Source organism: Bactrocera tryoni, chromosome 2 (genome assembly GCF_016617805.1).
Source record: "Bactrocera tryoni isolate S06 chromosome 2, CSIRO_BtryS06_freeze2, whole genome shotgun sequence".
Taxonomy (NCBI): domain Eukaryota; kingdom Metazoa; phylum Arthropoda; class Insecta; order Diptera; family Tephritidae; genus Bactrocera; species Bactrocera tryoni.
In genome coordinates, this window is record NC_052500.1 from 78,612,405 (window position 1) to 78,634,446 (window position 22,042).

At 37.6% G+C, this 22,042-nt stretch overlaps 1 protein-coding gene across 3 annotated transcripts in view; it reads left to right on the forward strand.

Moving 5' to 3' along the window:
* LOC120769163 (cGMP-dependent protein kinase 1) overlaps positions 1-12,709 on the forward strand; it is a 31,817-nt gene extending 19,108 nt beyond the window's left edge. For 2 of the 3 annotated variants that reach the window (XM_040096045.1, XM_040096046.1), the window contains exons 3-12: positions 1,481-1,540; positions 3,969-5,114; positions 8,937-9,076; positions 9,212-9,495; positions 9,571-9,740; positions 9,801-10,039; positions 11,112-11,429; positions 11,490-11,721; positions 11,790-12,139; positions 12,195-12,709. In XM_040096045.1, coding sequence (XP_039951979.1) covers positions 1,481-1,540; positions 3,969-5,114; positions 8,937-9,076; positions 9,212-9,495; positions 9,571-9,740; positions 9,801-10,039; positions 11,112-11,429; positions 11,490-11,721; positions 11,790-12,139; positions 12,195-12,360 — 3,105 coding nt within the window. In that variant the 3' untranslated portion in view covers positions 12,361-12,709. The remainder of the gene's footprint in view (positions 1-1,480; positions 1,541-3,968; positions 5,115-8,936; positions 9,077-9,211; positions 9,496-9,570; positions 9,741-9,800; positions 10,040-11,111; positions 11,430-11,489; positions 11,722-11,789; positions 12,140-12,194) is intronic. The other variant, XM_040096048.1, reaches the window with a different exon arrangement.
* Positions 12,710-22,042: the final 9,333 nt, after the last annotated feature.

Here is a 22,042-nt window from a genome sequence, read left to right on the forward strand (position 1 = left end):
TCTAGACCGACAGATCATTTGTAATGCTAGATGTAGGTTTGTTACTTATACGAGCTGAAGGTTTCGTTAAGCAGGACGTCAACTCTTTGTGGGAAGTTTAGTTGAGACTTGGAATCTAATTGTGATACTGCTTCCAGTCTCTTGATATATAAGCCAGATTCTTGATAAGGTTAGACATAAGCGGAGGAGGTATTCCAGCGTCCCTCTCATGTTTACTTCTCTGCACTTTCTACATGGTTAGTACATTTATGGCTTGCAAGCGGAGACAGTACGGGTATTCCAGCGTCCTCTTTAGACATCTCCCATGTTTACTTCTCTGTTCAGCCCTTTCTACATGTATCATCGTTAATAATGTCATTTTTGGGATTATTGTCTGGGGGTGATACGGCTTGGTAAGGTCAGTATGTCTTTGCATAACTTTCTGTTTTTCTTATGTTACAACTAAGTGAAAAAACATCAAGATAAGAAAAAAATGTAAATGGTCATAAAAAAACTGACACATACGAACGCCAAACCCTTTGATCTCCCCCCCCCAGACAATAATCCCAAAAATGTTCCACAGTGTAATCAAGCAAATGGCACTCTTAGCAATATCATCGGCTACTTCGTTTTCCGGAACGCCCTTGTCGGCTGGAACACAGTATATATGCATTCGCTTTACGACAGCCCCTCTATCTACTGCCTCCCTGCTTCTAAGGAAATTCTCTGACACAATTCGATGGCAGACTATTGCTTTAATTGCCGCTTGGCTACCGAGGCGATATATTGATATTTCCATCAGTTTTGTTGACCGCAAATACTTCTACCTGGAAGATACTGCAGTATTTCGACAGCTTGAGGGTCGCCTGAGAGCAAGATCCGCGCAAAAGATCACAGCGCTCACTGCATCAGTTATTTTTGATCTGTCCGTATATAAGATGAGAGTTTCGCTGATAGATCGCATGCTCCTGCCCCATCCAACTTCTTTTAGCCTGACTTGAAACCTTCTCTCTCAAATAAAATGTGAAGGTGTATGGCCTATTGTAGCCACCGAACCCCTGCTTATCGAGCTATATCCACCGTGAAAATGGCCACACAAACTTTTCGCGTTATAAAAACACACTAATTTACATATGGAGATGAAGCTTCATACGAGCTTAAATATTGAAAAATGTTTTCCTACATAAGTCTTCGTTAAATTAATGACGTACAGAAGAAACAGTAAAGTGAAGTCAAATATTTGTCCAATAAATAGCTTCAGTACACTACATCTCGCGTAGTATAAGTGCGCACATATTTTATATGTATATGTATATATTCTATGAACTGCTTTATTTTGCCCTATACTGTCAATAATTAGACCATCTGAAGGGTTTAATCACACTAAAGCGGCCAGGTTTAACCAATATGAAAGGATATATATGATACATATAACAGTTTCATTTTTCACCTAAGATTATTAACTACTAAAATTAAATTATTTTCTATTATTTATTTCTAGCAAATTGGCCGTTATATAAGACGAGAGGAGACTGCGCTTTTTACACCCAAATCTAGTGAGGTAAGCATATATACTTTTAGAAGACTCAATTTTGCTTTGAAGTGTATTTATTTGTGTTTAAATGTTGTCATAAATAACTTAAAAGATACTCATTTGTGTGCTTCACTAAACGTGTAATGTCTTTTGTGTGGGATAATGCGAGTTTAATTACACATAGTTCATTAAGCTAATAAATAAACTAACTTTTTCATGTATTTCTGGAGAATTAAGCCTCTATCTGTGTAATCTATAAATAGTCTTGAAAAATTGAAGATTTGTGTTAGAAAAAATTTCCAGGTTTCAATTATTCATAGCTTTTTCTACTTTTATTCGAAATTTGAAATAGTTGTTAACTAAACTGAGAAAGTATATTTTATTGTATTTAAGAAACTAAGATAAAAAAATAACTTTCTGTATGTATTTTGACATGCATTTATTCCCTTAGGTGCTAGTATTAATCAACTAAGTTGGTAATACTATCGATAATTTTCTATAGTATCGATGATACTTTTAGTGCTTTACCATTCCCATGTTAGTAAAATAGTCCTATCGCTACACATAATCATCACTTAATCAAGAATTCAAGAACCACTAAAATTCTTTCTGTGAAATTTATAGATTTTTCTGAAGTAACGACTATTTAATCATTCAACTTTAATCTTGCTGCTCCAATCTTCTTTATAAACGATTTTCTGTACTAAAATCTTACCTAAAATCACTACGTTAAGTCCTACTGGAATTCACGTATACAGAAATGTATATAACAGGTGATCTAAGCAGGGGTATATAAGAGATAATCCAGGTGTAGGGGTCCTTTTTTTAATAGCTTTTTTTTGACAGATCATTCATGAGACGTGTCAAGTTGTCATGTAATTTTTGTTCAGTATTTTTTGGCATTTCATCATGCAAAGCCTTTCTTCGAAACAACGTCTACAAATCGTTTAACTTTATTACGAAAATTCACGTTATGTAAAGAGTGTGTTTCGAGCGCTTCGCTCAACTTTTTGTCAACATAATCGGCCTACTGAGCATACTATTCGCAACACCATCACTCATCTTGAGACCCAGCATTCAATATTGGATAATATTTGACCAAATAGAATATGTACAACGCCCAGTGAGAATATATAGCAACTGTAGCTGAGAGTGTACACGAAGACCGTGAAGCGTCGATTCAGTGACATTCGCAGCAACTCGGGCGGACGCGTTTTATGTATGTCGACATCTTAAATTGAAAGCGTACAAAATACAGCTTTTGTATTAACTGAAACCACTCGACCTTGCCCAGCGACACCGCTTCGCTCTATAGGCTCTTGAAAAGTAACAAGAAGATTCGACGTTTTCAAGCCAAATTTTAAATTCAGCGATTACCCATTTCTGGCTCAATGGATATGTAAACAAGTAAAAATGTCGCATTTGGGACGATCAGCAATTTGAAGAGATTCAAGAGATGGCATTTCATCCAAAAAGAAAAAAACCGGTGAAATCATCGGTCTATATTTCTTCGAAAATGATGCCGGTGAGAACATAACCGTCAATGGTGACCGTTATCGCGCTATCGCCTATTTGATGTCTGAAATTGAAGCTCGTGATCTCGGTGACATTTGGTTTCAATGAGACGGCGCCACTTCCTACACATCGCATCAACGAATAAATTTATTGGAAGAACACTATGGTGAGCAGATAATTTCACGTTTTGCGACAGACGATTGACCACCAAGATCGTGTAAGTCAGACTTTTTTTTCGTTCTGGAATATGTACCATAAAGTTTAAGGCCTTTGTGGACAATCCCGCTTTGATTCAGGCTTTGTATCACCTTTCATGAGTAGATATCTTTGGTTTTTTGATTTAACTGTTTCTCACCGCTAGACACCTAGAGTATGTTCGGGAACCTTCCTCGCAATTGCCTACTGTTAAGATTTACCCATGCCCTGAGATAACTTTGGACTCAAAATGTTTAAAAAAGTTCCACATTTGTATAGAATTTCAATACTTTTAGTTGTAGATTTGTTTAGGCATGTTTTTTTTGTTGAAAGTTCAATAGATTATGTAAATTATGCATGTGTGTGTATGTATTTGTGTACTAAGCACTCGCTGAACTGCCCCACCATCTACCAATGCCACAACACTTACGCACAACGCTGTTTCTTTTTTTGTCTTTTTTTCCATGCCATCACTAAACACCAACTATCAACAACACGTTTAACAACAACAATAACTACAACAACAATGCATTAACAACTACACAATAACGTCTATTAACCAACGCTAACTCACACGAAACTATCAACCGCATATGGGCCTCCACTCTTTATGCACTTTAAATGCGTGTGTGTGTGTTTGTGTACATGCTTTGTCTAACTAACAACACCACTGCACCGCTAACAACACAAACAACCAAAAACGCAACCGAACTTCAACTGAAAATGCGCGCGAATGACATAACAGCTACTACGAAAATCACAGGAGCAAATCATTGACAACCGAAGCAATAGCAACAACAAGGCTGGCAGTAATAACAGCAATGGCAACAACATCGCAAAGAGCAACAACATAAATGGCAACAACGCAAATGGCAATTTGGTCAACAACGGGAGCGGCAATGTCAACAGTTTGCCGCCTAAAAAATTCATTTCCAACAAAGCACACAATCTCAGCCGCAACAATAGCGCCAACAAAAGCAACAACAACTGCAACAAATTCAGTGCAAGCAACTCACTATTGAAGCCGGTGAAAGGACGGCGGCCCACGGCGCTGCCGAGCGATGCACCAAACCTAGAGGAAGAAGAACAACGCGATGAAGTCGATGGGATTGAGGAGTGCAGAGCATCAAAAGAGCTCGACAAAATAGTGGAGGCGCAGATTGGTGCGCTACATGTCGACATAAAGCAGGCTAACGGCTATCGGAGCAACAGCAGTGACCAGGATACACCCACCACGCCGAGTTCGACGCTGGCGGTGCGCTTCTTTATTGGCCAGCATGCGCACGAAGAGGACACTGTGTCCGCGGAGTCTTTAGATGCCGGCAGTTATCGCAGCACAAAAGCGGTAACGACGCCAGGCAGCCAGCAGCAACAACAACAACAAAAGCAAACAAAGAAAGTACAGTTGCAAACAGCTAATGTTACGGATAGCACCAACAACACCGGCACCTTCAGCTCCCTGCTGCAACTGCCAGCACCCAACAGCCATGAGTGGAACACACAACACAACGGCAGTCGCCTCGCCAGCGCCGCCTCCTCGCCCACGCTCTACGGACCGCAGGCGACGACACGCAAATCGAAATCGAAAAGTTGGCGTAAAGCAAGGGGGAGCTCACCACCTGCAGAGGACCTGCACATACCACCGCCGCCGCCTTTGCCACCGCAGCCGCTCACCACCGCCTCGTCGTCCGCTTCGTTGCTTTCGATGCGCAGCAACAAAATCAAGCGCAGCTCTGCGGTCGCCACGTCCACCACAGCGACGTCGCATATCGAAGAGGGCGGCATTAGCGCCAACGCCGAGTTTGCCACGCCGCCTGGCTACGATGTGCGGTACGCTGGTACAGGCTCGACGGAGGCAACAACAGCGGCGAGTGATGCAACAAATGACAAAGTAAGCACACACTATTTGTAGAAGCGACAAAGGGGGGCACATACACCTCCATTGAGGTGGTTGTAGTCAAAAGCTCGTGGGTCCTGGTCCTTTAGTGTACTTTTCCACCCGTTTTAGTGTAGTTGTTGCCATTTAGTGCGTTTAATTGACATGCTACTGAGAAGTAGATAAATATGTTCAACAATTTGTGGCAACTTTCAAAACTCCTCAGTAAATCTATTTCGCCGACACTCACGCAGCGTAGCATGTGGTTAGCAAAGCTTTTATGCTAACATTGAAAATCAACAGAGTTTGCCACAAATGAGTTTCGTAAAGTGTCTATTAGAGCTCGCTGCATTGTTGACGTGGGTTTTGTGGCGCGTTTGGTAGCAGCGCTTTGTGCTTTCGGCCGCACGAAAGCTCTGAGGTAGATTTCGAGTTTACATATGTGGTTAGTTCTGATTTAGTTTGGAAGCTTATAAACAGCGCTTTATGTTTTCATGCGTATGAAAGCTCTCAAGCATATTAGAAACTTACATGTTTGATGTCACGTTTATGAGCAGCGCTTTGTGCTTTCAAGCGCGTGAAAGCTCTTAGCTATATTTGAAGCTTACACATGTGGTTAGTTCAGAGTTATTTTAGAAACTTATAAACATCGCTTTGTGCTTTCATGTGCATGAAAGCTCTGTGGTCGATTTCGAGCTTACGTATGTGATTAGTTCTGAGTTGTTGTCGTAGAAAGCTTTTTCCACGGAAATTGCTCAAATCCATCCGTATTTATTTCAGCCTCACTAGTTTCACAATTACTCCAAACACAAACAAAATACACCGTTAGCATTCCACACTCTCTAACAAATGTTTTCCACATGTTCTCTCACTGTCCTCTCATTCTGCACCTGTCTTAGGCAAATACACTATTGTCCGCATTGTATTTTGTTAAAATTCTCTCAGCCCAAAAACTTGGCAAGTATTTATCGAAATTTTATTTTTGTATATTCCATGTCTTCAGTTCAGCATTGAACGTCAGTTCTACACTCTCAGTGAAATACTAAATCTCAGCGATAATTCAACAGTAACCATCAATAGTGAACTTGGCCGTGATTCAGGTGTACTCGTAGAGGTAATCACAAACAAAAACATTAAAAATAAAAATAAATTTTTGAACTTAGCTCAAAATTCGAAAATGTTCGACCTGATATGCCTTCTTAGTATTGAAAAATTGAAAAATAAAACTCGGCCTGCTAAAGCTTCTCAGTGAATTCAGCCCATAATAACCACAAAATAGTGTCAAATATTAATCAACAAGAGAGCACCGATCGCTGTACAAAATCTCAATTATTTTCTAACCGATCTCTTAGCTAGTTTGGCATCTGAGAATATCCTTCTCGTCGCGAATTTCTGTGTAACCATATTTCGGTAGTCCGGGTGACAAACGAGGATATCTCAAAAGAGCTTTATTCTCCAAATTGATCATATAAATCTTTCACAATCTTCAGCTTTTAGCTTTAAACATTGCAGCAACAATAGGCACAGACTTTTTGAACTTTTAGGCCAGAAACATAAAAAATGTTTTCTATTAATTGATATATTTGCTATTTTGGCATCTGAGAATATCTATCTTATGGAGGATGAGTTCATATCCTATATTTTCGGATTCTGAGGTGAGCGTTAGGCTCTCTCAACAAAGCTCCCTTCGCCAAATTTATCAAAGAAAACATTCAAAGTCTTTAACTTTAAAAATTTTTTAATATTACAATAACATTAGACCGAGACTTTTTTGACCTGGTTCTACCGTTCCCACGACGTCCGGAACGGATCCAAATTTTTTATCCGGTCAAGGACTGTCAACTCGGCACAATTCTGCCGCTAGAACAACAACAACAACCGAGACTTTTAGAGGAGAAGGTGAGAGTGGCTGTAATCGTATGCTTGTATGTTGAACTGGTTTGATTTGGAATGCAGTAGAAACAAAACGTCAGTTGATGTTAAAAAGTATACGTTCTTGAGTACGCTAGAAAGAGCACTGATGTTACCAGGAAGTCACATACAATATTATCATTTTTCATATGCGGAGACCTAATTCACTTCATAAATAGTCACCATAGCCTTGAAGATAAAATAATAAGATTCTCATTTGTATAAATCTGGTGCTAGTAGAAGGGAAAAATGTTTGAGAATATTGTAGGCGGTATTTTCGAACCGCGACAATCAGGGCTTCGAATCGACGTGTGTCACAGAGATGTTAATGGTACGCAAGTTTTACAGAATTTTTGAGCAGAACTTTCCCTTGAACCCAATTTTTCACTTCCAGAGGCAGATTTAGTAAATTTTTTCAAACTATGAAAAGCAATGGGTACATGACTTTGCGAGATGTGAGTGTTTAGATGTAGAACGCAGAAGATTTCAATTGAGATTCAAACGTAAGTTTTACTCATACAATATTGTGAACTAATCTCTTATGCTAAGTCGACTGGGTCTATTTTCCTGAGATGAGGAATCAACTTTACTCTGAAGATGAAATATTTGAAAATAAGTGGAATTATATTCAGTACCAGAAGATTCAAGGGTTTAGAATATTGTAGGTGATATTTCTGAATCTCTTAATTCGAGCTCTGAAACGCTGTTTGTCACAGAAATTCCAAAGACTTTTGATCATAGTCAAGTCATCACAGCGACATATGAGTTAATATTCGAATCTAAAAGAATCTAAAACAATTAGACCTACGATTAACTTCCAAGGGCTTACGAGAGACAAAAAAGAACCTAAGCTAGCTCCAAACTACTACTGACTTACGGAATCTTATACTGTAGCTTTCCAATCTAAAATAATCAATTCAGAACTGACCTTCGGTAATTGCAAATCGGAACGAACTGAAATTTTTAATAGAGATGCCAATAGTCTGGAGGTCATAGTCAACCACATGACTTCTTCGTCAAACCCAAATAAATATAAGACAGTTGTGATAGACTCCAATACAAACTAAGTTAACTCCACGTAATTATTAAGTTATGGAATCCTATAGTGTAAGTCAACATATCCAAGACGGAACTGACCTTAGACAGCCGCAATTCGAAAAGAATTGTCATTTCTCATAGAGATACTAAGGAACTGGAAGTCATAGTCAACTCATCACAGCAATGACTTCATGGTAGAAGCTAGGCAAAGACTTAACTTTTAAGCTCTTACAAGAAAATCCCAACAGAATATAAACTCACCATAAATTCAGCTCTAACATACGGAATTCTATAACTTTTGCTATAACTTTCTCACCCAAAACCCAAGCTGGAACTCTTTAAATGAAGTTTGGCGATTCCTACTCTTAATTGGATTCTCTCACCTGTTCTATCTAATAGAGTAACAACTAAAGTGGCTTTCATTATCCCGACCTGAATCGTATAATCAAGTACTAAAACAAAAATACAATAGTATACCTAATTTTAACCCACCAAAACCTACCTAAAATACTGAAAGATAACCTCTTCTACTTAAAAAATGAGTATTAAATAAAAAAATGGTTAAAGTTACAAAAAATAATATTTTCTGAAAAATATTATATTTTCCTATTAAAAATAGCGCTCAACAAATGTAGGTTAGCCTAGGTCCGAAGTATGTGCTTTTTAAAGCGTCAACCCACCTTCGGTAGCTGCAATTAAGTTTACGAAATTACACTGTTTATAGCTCAATTTCGAAAAGTACACTGCTGTCAGACCTTCGATTTATTGCTCAATTGTGCCCCTATTTGTTATCTCAATTTCGCAACACACATTTATTTTAACAACCTCAATATATTTATTACTTTTTCACACACACACGTGCACACATGAACGATGAACAACGAAAAGGAGCAAACGCCAACGCCAAAGGAAAGTGATAACAGCGACACACCACAGGTTCATCGCGTCGAGGGCGGTCTGATATTCACGCGTCCTAATTTGCCCGCCAAGAAGGACGTACACATCGAGTTCATTGAAAAGGATAATGAGTAAGCGAAATCTCTAAAAATTTATTGCCACACACACACTAAAGCAAACTAATAACACACATGTCCACACACACACATACATAAACTCACTTTGCACACATTTACACAATGGCTTATCCCTCGCTTGGCATGCAGAACACGCAATCTCATACGCAAGGCCATCGAACGCAATGACTTCCTCAACAACTACATGGACAAGGAGCGCAAGGAGATGGTCATCGATGCGATGGCGCCGACATTCTACAAAAAGGACTCTTACATTATACATGAAAATGATGAGGGTTCGGAAATTTATGTCTCCGAAACGGGTTACTTCGATGTGATCAAGGGTGGCAAGGTGGTGGGTAGTTTTGGGCCGACGACAGTATTCGGTGAATTGGCCATACTTTATAATGCTAATCGTTTGGCATCGGTTAGAGGTAAGTGCAATTCACAAATGACATGGTGGTGCCTAATGAGACGCAAATAATATCCTCACTTCTTCTTCTTCGTAGCGACGACAAATGCACGCGTGTGGAAAATCACACGTGAGACATTCCGTCAGATTATGGTGCTCTCCGAGTCAAAGGAACGGGATGAGAATTTAACATTTTTACGTGCGGCGCCATTTCTTAATGATCTATCGGATGCTGTGCTCAACAAAGTGGTGGATCTGCTGCAGCGGGTGAGTAGAAAGTATAGAGTATAGGGTCATTACAAAATTTTAACTTCCTTTGACGCACAGAAATACTACGAACCCAATGCCTGCATAGTGCGCGAAGGCGAGGTGGGCAATGAGTTCTTCATTATACGTGGTGGTACGGTGACTATCAAAAAGAAAAATGAGCAAAATGTGGAACGTGTGGTGGATCGACGGAAGCGTGGTGATTATTTCGGTGAACAAGCGCTTCTAAATGCTGACCGACGGCAAGCCAGCGTGTATGCGGATGCGCCAGGCACTGAAGTACTCAAGTTAGACAGAGAGTAAGTGAGCTTTAATTGAGCTTTTTGAATTCACCAAATACATTTATAACATAAGAGCTTTCACATTTTAAAAATGTTCACTTGAGCTTTCGGGCAGAGCTTTCTCGGTTTAATTGATTACATACTAGTGTTTATACCAAAGAGTCAGGCGCGGAAGGGTTCAAATTAGTAAGTAAGCTTTCAATTGAGCTTTTGGATTTCAGCAGACACAATTATATTCAAAAGCTTTTCGCAGTTTAAAAATTTCACATGAGCTTCGCTAATAGCTTTCAAGGTTTATTGAATTCATAATGTACTAGATCTGATACTCCAGGCACTAAAGTGCTTAAATTGAACAGAGAAAGAATGTGCTTTCACTTAAGCATTTAATAATGAGCTTTCAGGAAATAAATTTTCATACCAATAGCTTTCGGGGTTTATTAATAGTCACTTGAGTTTTCACCAGATACTTTTTTTACGAGTATTGAGGATTTTATTACAGCTTTTAGTGAGAGCTTTTACTGGATATATCTTAAAGCTTTCACAGTTTATATATTTTCCCTTTAGCTTTCAGTTAGAGCTTTCACCAGATAATATTTGTTAAAAGCTTTATCAAATAAATTTTGATTTTAATTGTCTTCGGGGCTTATTAATTTTCACTTGAGCTTTCATCAAATAAATTTTGTACGAGTTTTGTCGATTTAACTAGAGCTTTCGATAACAATTTTTATCAGATACATCTAAGAGCTTTTATAGTTTGTCAAATTTCTTAATCTTTTGGTTGGAGCTTTCACCAAATGAAATTTTTTAAGAGCTTTGTCAAAAACACTTGAACTTGCGGTTAGAGCTTTTATCAAAAGATTGTTTATTTTAAAGTTCAAGCTTTTAATATGTTCTTAAATATTATTAGTCTAGTTAAGCTAGTGAAAGTTTGATACTTTAATCTTTCTATTTACATCTAAGAAATGGTCCCTTATTTTCATGAGCTTTCACCGCCTTCCATTACTCAATTCATTTAGTTCATTTCATTTAATAAAAATAAAATGTTTTTTTCTAACAAACTTACAAAAATATCGACGTTTTTAACCAACAGAGCTTTCATCAGCTATCTCGGCACTATACCACAGCTGCGCGAGAAGCCCGAGGAACGTAAATCGGCCGAACGAAAGCAAAGCACAAGACAATCCGAATTTGACAACGAATACGCACACATACAGCTAACTGATCTGAAAAAGGTAGCAACATTGGGTGCTGGCGCTTTCGGTTGTGTGGATTTGGTGACGTACAATGATAAAACTTTCGCATTGAAAATCATCAAAAAAATCGATGTAATCAAACAGGACCAGGTAGAACATGTTTACAGCGAAAAACATGTCATGATGAAGTGTCGTAGCTCGCCGTTTATTATTGAGTAAGTTGTAATCTACATTACATTGAAGTTTTTTGAGCTTAAATTATTTACTTTTTTTAGGTTATATAAGACTTTCCGCAATGAAAAATTTGTTTACTTTCTAATGGAAGCTTGTATGGGTGGTGATGTTTGGACGGTGATGTCACAGCGTCGCTTCTTCGATGAGCGTACCGCCAAATTCATTGCCGGTTGTGTGGTGGAAGCTTTTGACTTTTTACACTCACACAATATTATTTATAGGGATTTGAAGCCGGAGAATTTAATGTTAACGACGGATGGGTATTGTAAGTTGGTGAGTTATGGAACACTTTAGTACTGAAAAAAGCCCACAAAAAACTTACTTTCGAACTCACTTCAAAGGTCGATTTCGGCTTCGCCAAGCACATACCGCCCAATCAAAAAACGAACACCTTTGCCGGCACACCCGAATATGTCGCACCAGAGATCATTTTGGATCGTGGTCATGATCGCGCCGTCGACTATTGGGCGCTGGGCATATTGATATTCGAATTGCTTGTGGGTAAAACACCATTTCGTGGACAAAATCAAATCAAAATTTACCAGCAGATATTGGGCGGCATTGACGTCATACAAATGCCCTCGAAGATACCGCGTTCAGCACAGGGACTCATTAAGCATTTATGTAAGCAATTGCCGGCTGAGCGCCTGGGTTATCAGCGACGCGGCATTTTAGATATTAAGCGGCATAGGTGAGTGTTGAGAATATGAAAAATGATAATCTTATAAAAAAGTATTCGCCTGCAGTTGGTTTGACAATTTGGATTGGAATAAGTTGAAATACAAGCAATTGCCGTCACCGATAAAGCGACCCATCACATGCAATACTGATCTGCAGTACTTTGGACCAGCTGGTGTGGAGAATGACTATGATCCGCCCGATGAAACGAGCGGTTGGGATATTGATTTCTAAAGAGCGCAAGCAATGTCAATATTTTTTCGAAAAAGCAATTTATATGTTACATAATTAAAGTTAGAATTAAATTATTTACAATTATTTTTAGATGTAAATTATAATTATTAATGTTTAAGCGACTTATTTTGACAAAACTTCTTTATAATTTTGTGTATATTTTAGACAGACTCTAACGCTCGAGCCAAATTAGTTAGATATTTTATAAAAATTGAGACAAAAAAATTTAATTAATCTATTTACATGTGTAGATTGATAAACAAATACTTGCCTAGTGAAGAAAGTTGTCTTATGATACCGTGAAATAACGGTATATTTTTGGAAATAAAGATTCACTGATATTAGAAAAGCATATATGTATATTGAAATACTGATTTGCAAAATCTACGCTGCTTAGGTTAAATTAGGTTAGGTTAGATTAGGTTAAGAGGTCGATTGAAACAGGTATCTCATTTAAACAGCTCACAACGCCGTGCGTTATGTTACCTAGAAACTCTTATTTTTGAGATCATATAAGCCTTACAAAGAGATAAAGCGCTTTGAGCATAGCACAAATTTGTTGAAACGTCTAATGTCATTTGCGGCTATATCTTCTGGCATAATAGACCTAAGATCGCGGTGCTCTCCTCGTTTATCAATCAATATCTACTGTTTCGCTGAGGTAAGATACGAAGATGTTTCAGCCTCACTCTTGCAAAAGCTGAACAATGCAGCTGAAAGTGCCTGTCTGTTCTCACCCCACATTTCTCTATATAACTTTGACAACCACCGATTTGAGTTCCTACAATGCCACATTAAAACCTCCTGCTGTTTGTGAAATACGAGTGTAAGCCGTTAAGTACTTACTCTCACTCTCCGATGATGACTTCAAGGTCATCAGTGTTGGCTACTTTAAGAGAAATTTACTATTAGCTAATACGATTGTATGTATTACGAATATCTGCTCATAGTTTTATTTCGACCGCGTGAGGAAGCGACTGGATACGTATTTAAAAAATATGGTTACAGAAATATTTCGGGCGATGAATGGATTTTTGCTGTTGGAAGAAAAATGTCTATTGGATGATGGCTACAATACGCAAGGTATGTAGGGAGAGTAAGCAACTCCAGAGACGACGGGGCTCTAATCATTAACATCACAATTTAATCACAATAAAAAGGCCATTAAAAAAGGTACATCAACTTTGATCACCCGGTACCAAACTAGATATTTGAAAACTGTGCTGCATTTGCTCATTCTGGACCGTGAGACCTCTCCACAGGAAACCGAAGAAGTTTCGGAGTCATATGATGGCTGTCAGGGAAACATTAATCTACTAGTACACACAAAAGACCAAAAAGCAACCGATATAGTGAGTTTGACTCGCCGAATTAGTTTCAAAGAAAATGCATGCTATTAGCATGAAAACTGAGGGCTACCTTTTTTTGAGATTCAAATATTTCCATAGCCAAATTGACTGATTTTTGAATTTTATCTTAATGAGAAGAGAACACTCAAAAGGAATATCATACAGATATGCTGAAAATATGTATGTTTTTCAGTCAGTTTAAAGAAACTGGAGTATCGTTGGAAATAAGCGTATCGAACTAATAGGAGACTACTTATGTTGAGAAATAAGTCGACATTTTTAGAAAGCTTTCGTTTTTCGTTTATAGACTTAGGATTTATCGAAACTCTTATTATTAGAAATACCTGTTAATATCAATTTTCTAAAAAGCCTCAAAGCGCTGAAAACTTTACCTAAAACCGCTTGTTAATTGCAAAAAAAATCGATTTTTTATTTTCATTTGTGTAATAGTATGCTTAAAAATATTCTCCAACAATGTAAAATCGATGAGGGAACATCTTCAGAGATGTGAGCGTATTTACAAGAATTTTATAAGTTACTGTAATCGGTTTCCAAAACTTTTGCAGTGTTTCGCTCAAAATGCTGTTTTGAGGGTCATTGAGAAAACTCTTCCGAAGCTGTTGGATCGATTGATTTGAAATTTTCTAACGATCCTCTAAAATATATTTATCAGGTTCTAAATGAAAGAATAAGATTTTATATAATAACTTAGATATAGGTTAATTTCAAGTGGACACATGAAAACACATTTTTAAGTTCACAGTTTATTTTGAATTTTGTATCAAGTTCTGCGTTTTCGTCGATATTTTATTAAAATGGGAAGAGAAAAACATTTAACGCCGGGAAAAAAGCAAATTCGATTCTTTTAAGTCAGTCAGAGAAATTATGATGGAAGTTAATGACGAATATGGCGTGGTCGTGTCCAGAAAGCTTGTTGGAAGACGAGTGAAAGAAGCTCAAGTTTTTGTACAAATTGGCAGGAAGAAATGACTGCTGTCAAAACGCCACATCAAAATTCGACTGGCATTTGTGAAGGTCTACAAAAACAAACCAGCACAATTTGCAGAAACGTGCTTTGGAGCGACGAAACCAAGATGAATGGAATGGGTTCTGATGGAAAAATATTTGCACAACGTCAAACCCTTAACTCCATGTAGGTATACCGAAAAAATAATTAAGTATGACGGTGGAAGTATCTTGCACTGAGGCGCATTTTCATGGCACGGCATCGAGCATTCGAATTGCTCGAATAAATGGTAAAAAGGACCGGTTTCAGTATTTGGATATAATAAAAAATAAACTGAAGCCATGGGTATTTGAATACATGTCCATAGACTGTACATTTATGCAAGGCAATGATTCGAAACACACCGCGAAGGTAGAAAAGCATTGACTCGACAATGAAACAATTGGAATACTGGATCGGGCTGCGCTAAGTCCCGATCTGAATCCTACAGAAAATATAGAATAATATCAAGACCAAAAAAAAGCAAAAAGTTCAAAAGTTTTGAAGATTTATGTGCCGAAATTGAGAAGGCTTGGTGTTCAATCCCAAAGGAACGATGTCGAAAATTAATGGACAGCATGCAGCGAAGATGTGAAGGAGTGATTAAAAATGATGAATATAGTACAAAAAACTAACGAAGTGTTCATAAAATTGTGGTATATAAACGGATAATAACTTTATTTATATTTCCAAAGCCCAAAAAAAATTCAGTAATAACGCGTTTTTTGTGACTTTCCAGTAAATACATACAACCAAAGTAAACAGGACTTAAAAAAAAAACTGAACAAATGGTTTTTTTCGGCAAAATCAATTTATTTTATTAAAAATAGTCTCCTTCTGCTTCAATACAGCTTTTTGCACGGTCCAAAAGCATGTCGAACGAGTGTTTTAACTCGTTGGCCGGTATGGCCGCCAGTATGCCGGTGCAAGCCTTTTGAATGGCCTCTACGTCTGCATAACGCTTTACTTTCATGGGCAAATGCATTTTTCCGAAAAGAAAGAAGTCACACGGTGCCATATCAGGTGAATGCGGGAAGTGGTTAATGGTTAAAATGTGATTTTGGTCAAGTAATGGGTCACAAGCATCGATCGAATGTTGGATTCTGAACAATTTTTGGTCGTAAGCGCAAATGTTCGGTCCAAATGCGATAAATCCATGTTTTGGAGTTGTTCAATTCCATTTTCAAGAATTTCAATGACGATTTCGGCTGATTTTTGATGAATTCACACACAGTTTTGGTGGAATTTCCGGTGATCACGGATTTTGATTGGCCCACATGTTAATCGTCATTTATGACCTTATGACCTCACGACCACTTTGAAAACCTTGAAACCACTCGTGCACTCTGCTACGGGATAGGCAATCATCGCCTTAAACTCAATTGAAACGTTTCGGTAAAAGTTTTACCAATTTTAAAACAAAATTTAATGTTGGCTCTTTGTTCGAAGCTCATTTTCGCAACCGATAACACCAACATACTCACACTTAAAACGCAATAACTTCACTTCCAATCAATGAAATGTCATGAAATTCTAACTAAACAATCGATAGAGATGGCAAATTCTAACGCAGCAGTGGACATATAGATGACGATGACTAAATTCAAAAAATCCGGTTTACTTTGGAATGCTCCTTGCGTAGCCCCATAATTGCCAGTTGCATACAACTTTTCGCAACACAGCCAAGTCACGCTTTTAGAGCTAATAATCTAATTCACCTATTAGCCCCGGTAAATACCATTATTAATACAATAATAAGCTAACAATATAAGCGGCGCATGAAAACTACAACAATAGTCGCATATCGTACAAAGCCAGCCGCATATCCTTTCGAACAATATATGAACATATCCACATACAAATGTATAGGTGTGTACATATACATACATGACAACAAAGGTCCTTAGTGCCATATGCAACTATTAACACAAACATTGTTGCAGACGCGCTTTGTATAGCAACACGCATGCAGAGAAACACAAATGCCGCTTGCAACAAAGTGTTGCATGTCGCATTACAAAGCCAACAGGCACACATACAAAAGCGCAGCGACAAGTCACGTGTTATGTGCAACAATTATGCCGTCAGCAACAGTAGCAGCGAGCTGAAAAAGCAACAAAAGCAAAAACTTGTAACGACGCGGTGCAATAATGGCAGCCAAATGGCACGAAGGCTTGTAGAACAATAAGAAACAAGTTTTTATATGTAAATAGGCATTTTTATGCTTATTCACACCGGAGCTTAAATGCAATTGTGGCTGTGCAACGCTGAACTTTTTGTTGTCAATGTCACTGCAGCGTGTTGCCATTCGACGGCGTTGTGGCAACAAAAAAGTGGTCATAATAATAATAATAATAAACAGCGGAAAAAGTCATAGTAGTAATAAGTTTGTAAATGAGTTTGGGTATATTTATATTTGTATGTGGCTTGAAAATATACAAATATTTAGAATACAGTGAGAGTTGAAAGTAGTGGACCCCGAATAATTTATCGGAGAGATTGCTGAGCAGTCATCTATTCAATAGAAATGATCTGAAAGCTTCGACATCCGATAATATATTAATACCCTGAATAGTGCATATTAAGTTTGTCACGTTGCAATGTCGGAAAACCTATAAAGTATATATCTATGTAACATGTTCAACGTGACAGGCTGCGTCGATTTAGCCAAGTTCGACCATCCGTATATACACGAACTATTCTCACAGTTTTCGAGATATCGTTCTGAAAACTTACACATCTTCTTCTCTCTTTAATAAACTGTTAATTTATGGAAAGATCTTATATCGTACCACTATAGCATATAGCTGCCATACAAACTTATCGATCAAAATGAAGATAAAAATATTTTCATACCCTTTCATACTATAAAAAAGCACCTGTGAAGAGTATTATAGTTTGTGCTCAGCCAAAGCTAGCGGCTATTCTACTGTGTCAGCTAAATAGACCTTTGAGTCAATACGTAGATAGTTGAATACCTGGCATACGAACACTATTTGTGTTGCTTACAGTAACTTAAAACATTCTTCTTGGCCAAAAAATGGAATTAAATCGTCAATATTTTCGCGCCATTGTTTTTCTACAACTTTCTTTCGTAGATCATCCCAGCAAAAGTGCATATAAATAGACCTTTGAGTCAATAGGTTGCCTTTTATATTTCGGGATTTGCCAAGCCTAGTTTACCAATCTGGCAGCTCTCAACCTTATCGTAAAGTTTGACATTTTTACTCAGAACCTTTCAACATACGAGCGCTGTTTGTGTTGCTTACAGTAATTTAAAATATTCTTCTCTACCAAAAATGGAATTAAATCGCAAACATTTTTGCCCGATTTTTTTTTCAACAGCATAAACTCAGTTGTTGTTCCGGGAACTTATATTGCAAAATAGTCATTTAACCTGTCGTGCGATAGAGACAACTATAGGCATTAGTGGGAGCAGCATACATTCAATATTGCATATACTTTTACCTGTAAACTGGTCGGGAGAAATGTTAAAAAAAAATACATCAGACGACTGCAACGACTGAAAGTGGATCACTTTTCACCACAATAATGCAAAATGTTGTTGTTGTAGCGGCATAAAACAATTTGTAGGAATGGTGCCGAGTTTACTGTCGGGCCGAGCCGATAAAAATCCGGGTCCGTTCCGATTACTTAGATCCGACTGTCGTGCAAACAGGTTCAATACAAACTTTTACACATCGACTGAAGCAACTGCATTTTTGTGTACTCAAAACATCAATTTAAGAAGTCATCCACCGTAAATTCTTCTTTTTACTTCCATACCTAACAACTAAAATAATAAGTCAACGTTTTGAAATAGCTGAAGAGGCATTTGATGCGTTCATAACGCATGTTTAGGAGATACCTCAATCAGAGTGGCAAAAGTGCTTCGAAAATTGCTCCAAACGCAAGCAAAAGTATATAGCTTTCAATGGAGAATAGTTTGAAAAACAGCAAAGCGAATTTCGATATTAAAATTTATTTTTGGTCTCTAATCCCGCAATATAAAAGGCAACCTGCGTATCAGGGCTGCAGAGAGATGTTGAAAAGTTATTCTAGAGCTGCTGATTTGGGCTGTAAAAGACTTCGTTTCCTCTTAAAATCACATTATGTCGCCAACAGATGCTTAGAAGTTATTTTACAGTCGCTTAGTCCTGCTCTATCTCAATATTTTTCTTACTTTCTCTCTGCTTCTCTCACCGACCTGACAGCAAAAATATAAAAATTATTAAATTATTCCCATTTTTCTTTACACCACATTTTTAAAAACGATCAAATTTACAACTTTAAGTACACAACCTTGTACTCATTTTCCAAACCGGATGCGGAACTACAACAAGCCATTGATTTTCCGTTAAAGTAAGTCTGCTGGTATTTAATTATGCTGTCGCATAAGTTTGGCACAATTGCATAAGGAAATGTATGGTACTACAGGGAAATGAATATTTACAAAAGCAAAAACAACGAAAAAAACTGAAAAATAAATTTACATCATGTACGCGTATATCATTATGCATTATAAGCGGCGAATATGTGACATTATTATTAACACAAAGCGAACTTTTCCAGCTGTGAAGTGGCTGTGAACTACTGAGAAGTAAACGCAAAAAATAAAATCATAAATGAGAGGAGAAAATAATTTTGCATATTATGCAAAGTGCTCCACTCTGTGACTGACATTGAACTCGTCATGCACTGGGTATATGAAAATACATATATTATTTGTTATATATGCCATTAAATTTTAAATTTTGTTAGTATGTATGTATATAGTGAATGATTGTCTACACGAATACGAAAGCGACTTGTTATTTCGTCATTCTGTCTCATTTTAGCATAAAATGCAACCCTGACAACATCTGTTAACAAATATACATATAGAATTTTTCAAACTGCCCAGGTGTACCGGAATAAAATCAGAGTTTTTTTTGTGAGCATGAAATACTAAATTTGAATGGCAAAGTAAAAAAAACATGCATTTAAAATATTAACCATTGCCTTTTACAAATTTTCTGCACCTTTTTGGCAATTTGTGATTACCATGCCAATAGAAATTTTCGTCTTTTGCAGCAAACCAATCAGACACCCATTTTTCGACTTCTGCGTAGAAATCGAAGTCCAGCTCAGCAAATCCGTGTCCCATCGACGGAAACAAAAGTAAATCAGAAGGAGCCTAATCTGGTGAATACGGCGTGTGGGGTATCGGCTCTCAGCAAAGTACTTTGATTGTATCTTCAACCAATTTTGCTTTAGACGCAACTGCATTGTAGTGTAAGAAAATTACTTTTCCGTATCTTCTGACCCATTCTTGTCGTTTTATAAACAACGCACTGTTCAAATTAATCAATTGCTTTCAGTAGCGATTATTATTAACAGTTTCACCAGGTTTTAGAAGCTCATGATATACCACACTCTTCTAGTCCCATCAAACACTGAGCATTGCCTTCTTACCGAAGCGCTCGGTTTTTTCAGTCGTTGTTGATCGTTATTCCGGATCAACCAATGACTTCTTCCATTTAGGATTCTTAAAAGAAATCCGTTTTTCATCGCAAGTGACAATTCGATCCGAAAATTTTTTTTTCATGTCCTTGCAACAGAATTTCACAAGTGTTTTTTCGGTTTTACATTTGTCTTTCATTGAATTCAAGTGACACACATATTCCACCCATCTGGATCTTTCCCATAGCTTTCAAACGGTCAGGAATTGTTTATTGTGCAATATTTTAGATGACTTCCATTTGCTTTTGACTCATGTGACTCAAGGTATTACTTGCAGTTCGGCCTCTTCAAACTCTGTAGGTGGTCTTTCACGTTCTCCATTTTCTCTTATAAAAATCATTATATCTGAATCGTTGCAACCATTTTTGGTATGTTACTTCTGATAGAGAATGATCAGCAAATGCGTCGACAAGCATTCGATGCGACTCTGCAGCACTTTTCTTCAAATGCAAATAAAAAATTAATGCTTCCCGCAAGATTCCTTAGATTTGATTCATACTAAACATTTTTTTTTAACAATTATCCGCGGAAATGATTACCAAATCGGAAAATTTTTTTTTCAACTACTTCAGTCTGCAATTGGAAGAATTTTGGATGAATACTATGCAAAGCTACCTAAACAATTTGTATAATTAATAGTGAGTTGACCAGATATTCACCATGCGCCAAATCTTGGAAAAGACCCTGAAAAAAGATACGACACACAATACCTCTTCGTCTATTTCAAAGCTGCTTTTGACAGCCTTTATACCGCTATGTCTGAATTTGGCATCCCTGCAAAACTAATACGGCAATGTAAACGACTCTCTATCGTGTGACTTTTCTATCTACTCCTGTAGAAACTAATTCGCATCACTGTTAACAGTCATAACTTGGAAGTCGTAGATAATTTCGTCTGTCTTGGAACCAGCCTTAACACCAACAACAACGTCAGCCTCGAAAACCAACGCAGAATAACTCTTGCCAACAGGTGCTACTTTGGACTGAGTAGGCAATTGAGAATTAAAGTCCTCTCTCGACGAACAAAAACCAAACTTTATAAGTCACTCATTATTCCCGTCCTGCTATATGGTGCAGAGGCTTGGACTATGACAACAACTGATGAGTTGACGTTGCGAGTTTTCGAGAGAAAGGTTCTGGGGCGTATGGACGTAAACAATACAGCTCTGAATATATTCGACGCAGTACCCGCCGGGGGAAGCAGAGGAAGAGGAAGACATCCACTCCCTTGAAAAGATCAGGTGGAGAAGGACCTGGAATCTCCAATTGGCGCCAAACAGCGAAAAGAAAGAACGACTGGCGCGCTGCTGTAAAATCGGCTAAAACCGCGTAAGTGGTATGAATGAATAGTTTCGGAAAAATAATAACGGTTCTATAGTATAAAGATTGTATAAAATCATAAGAGCTTAGCGAGCGCTGGTGATCTACTAGCATAGTGGTAAAATACTACTGCCTGATTAATATCATATATTGAAATATAATAACTAAATATTTTTAGTTTCTTAATAATGTAGCAAAAGCTTTCTACGGATAGTTTCGGTTCTTACAGTTATACACATACAGCTTTAATATTTATTAAGCTCTTAAAGTAGGAGATATCGGTAACGTATCGTAAGGTAACTTTTTGTGAGCAGATACAAGTATTTCTAGATAACGTGAAGCTGGTTATGGTAACTCATTCGGGTGACTTTCGAAAAATTTATTATTCCAACGCTCGTATAGGTTAGCGCTCAGGTTGTTATAGGGAAAATTTTAGTGGAGACTTCGGCAGTTGGTTGTGTATACCTAGAACTGAAGATGTTTTCGTTTTAGTTTCGGTTGCGTC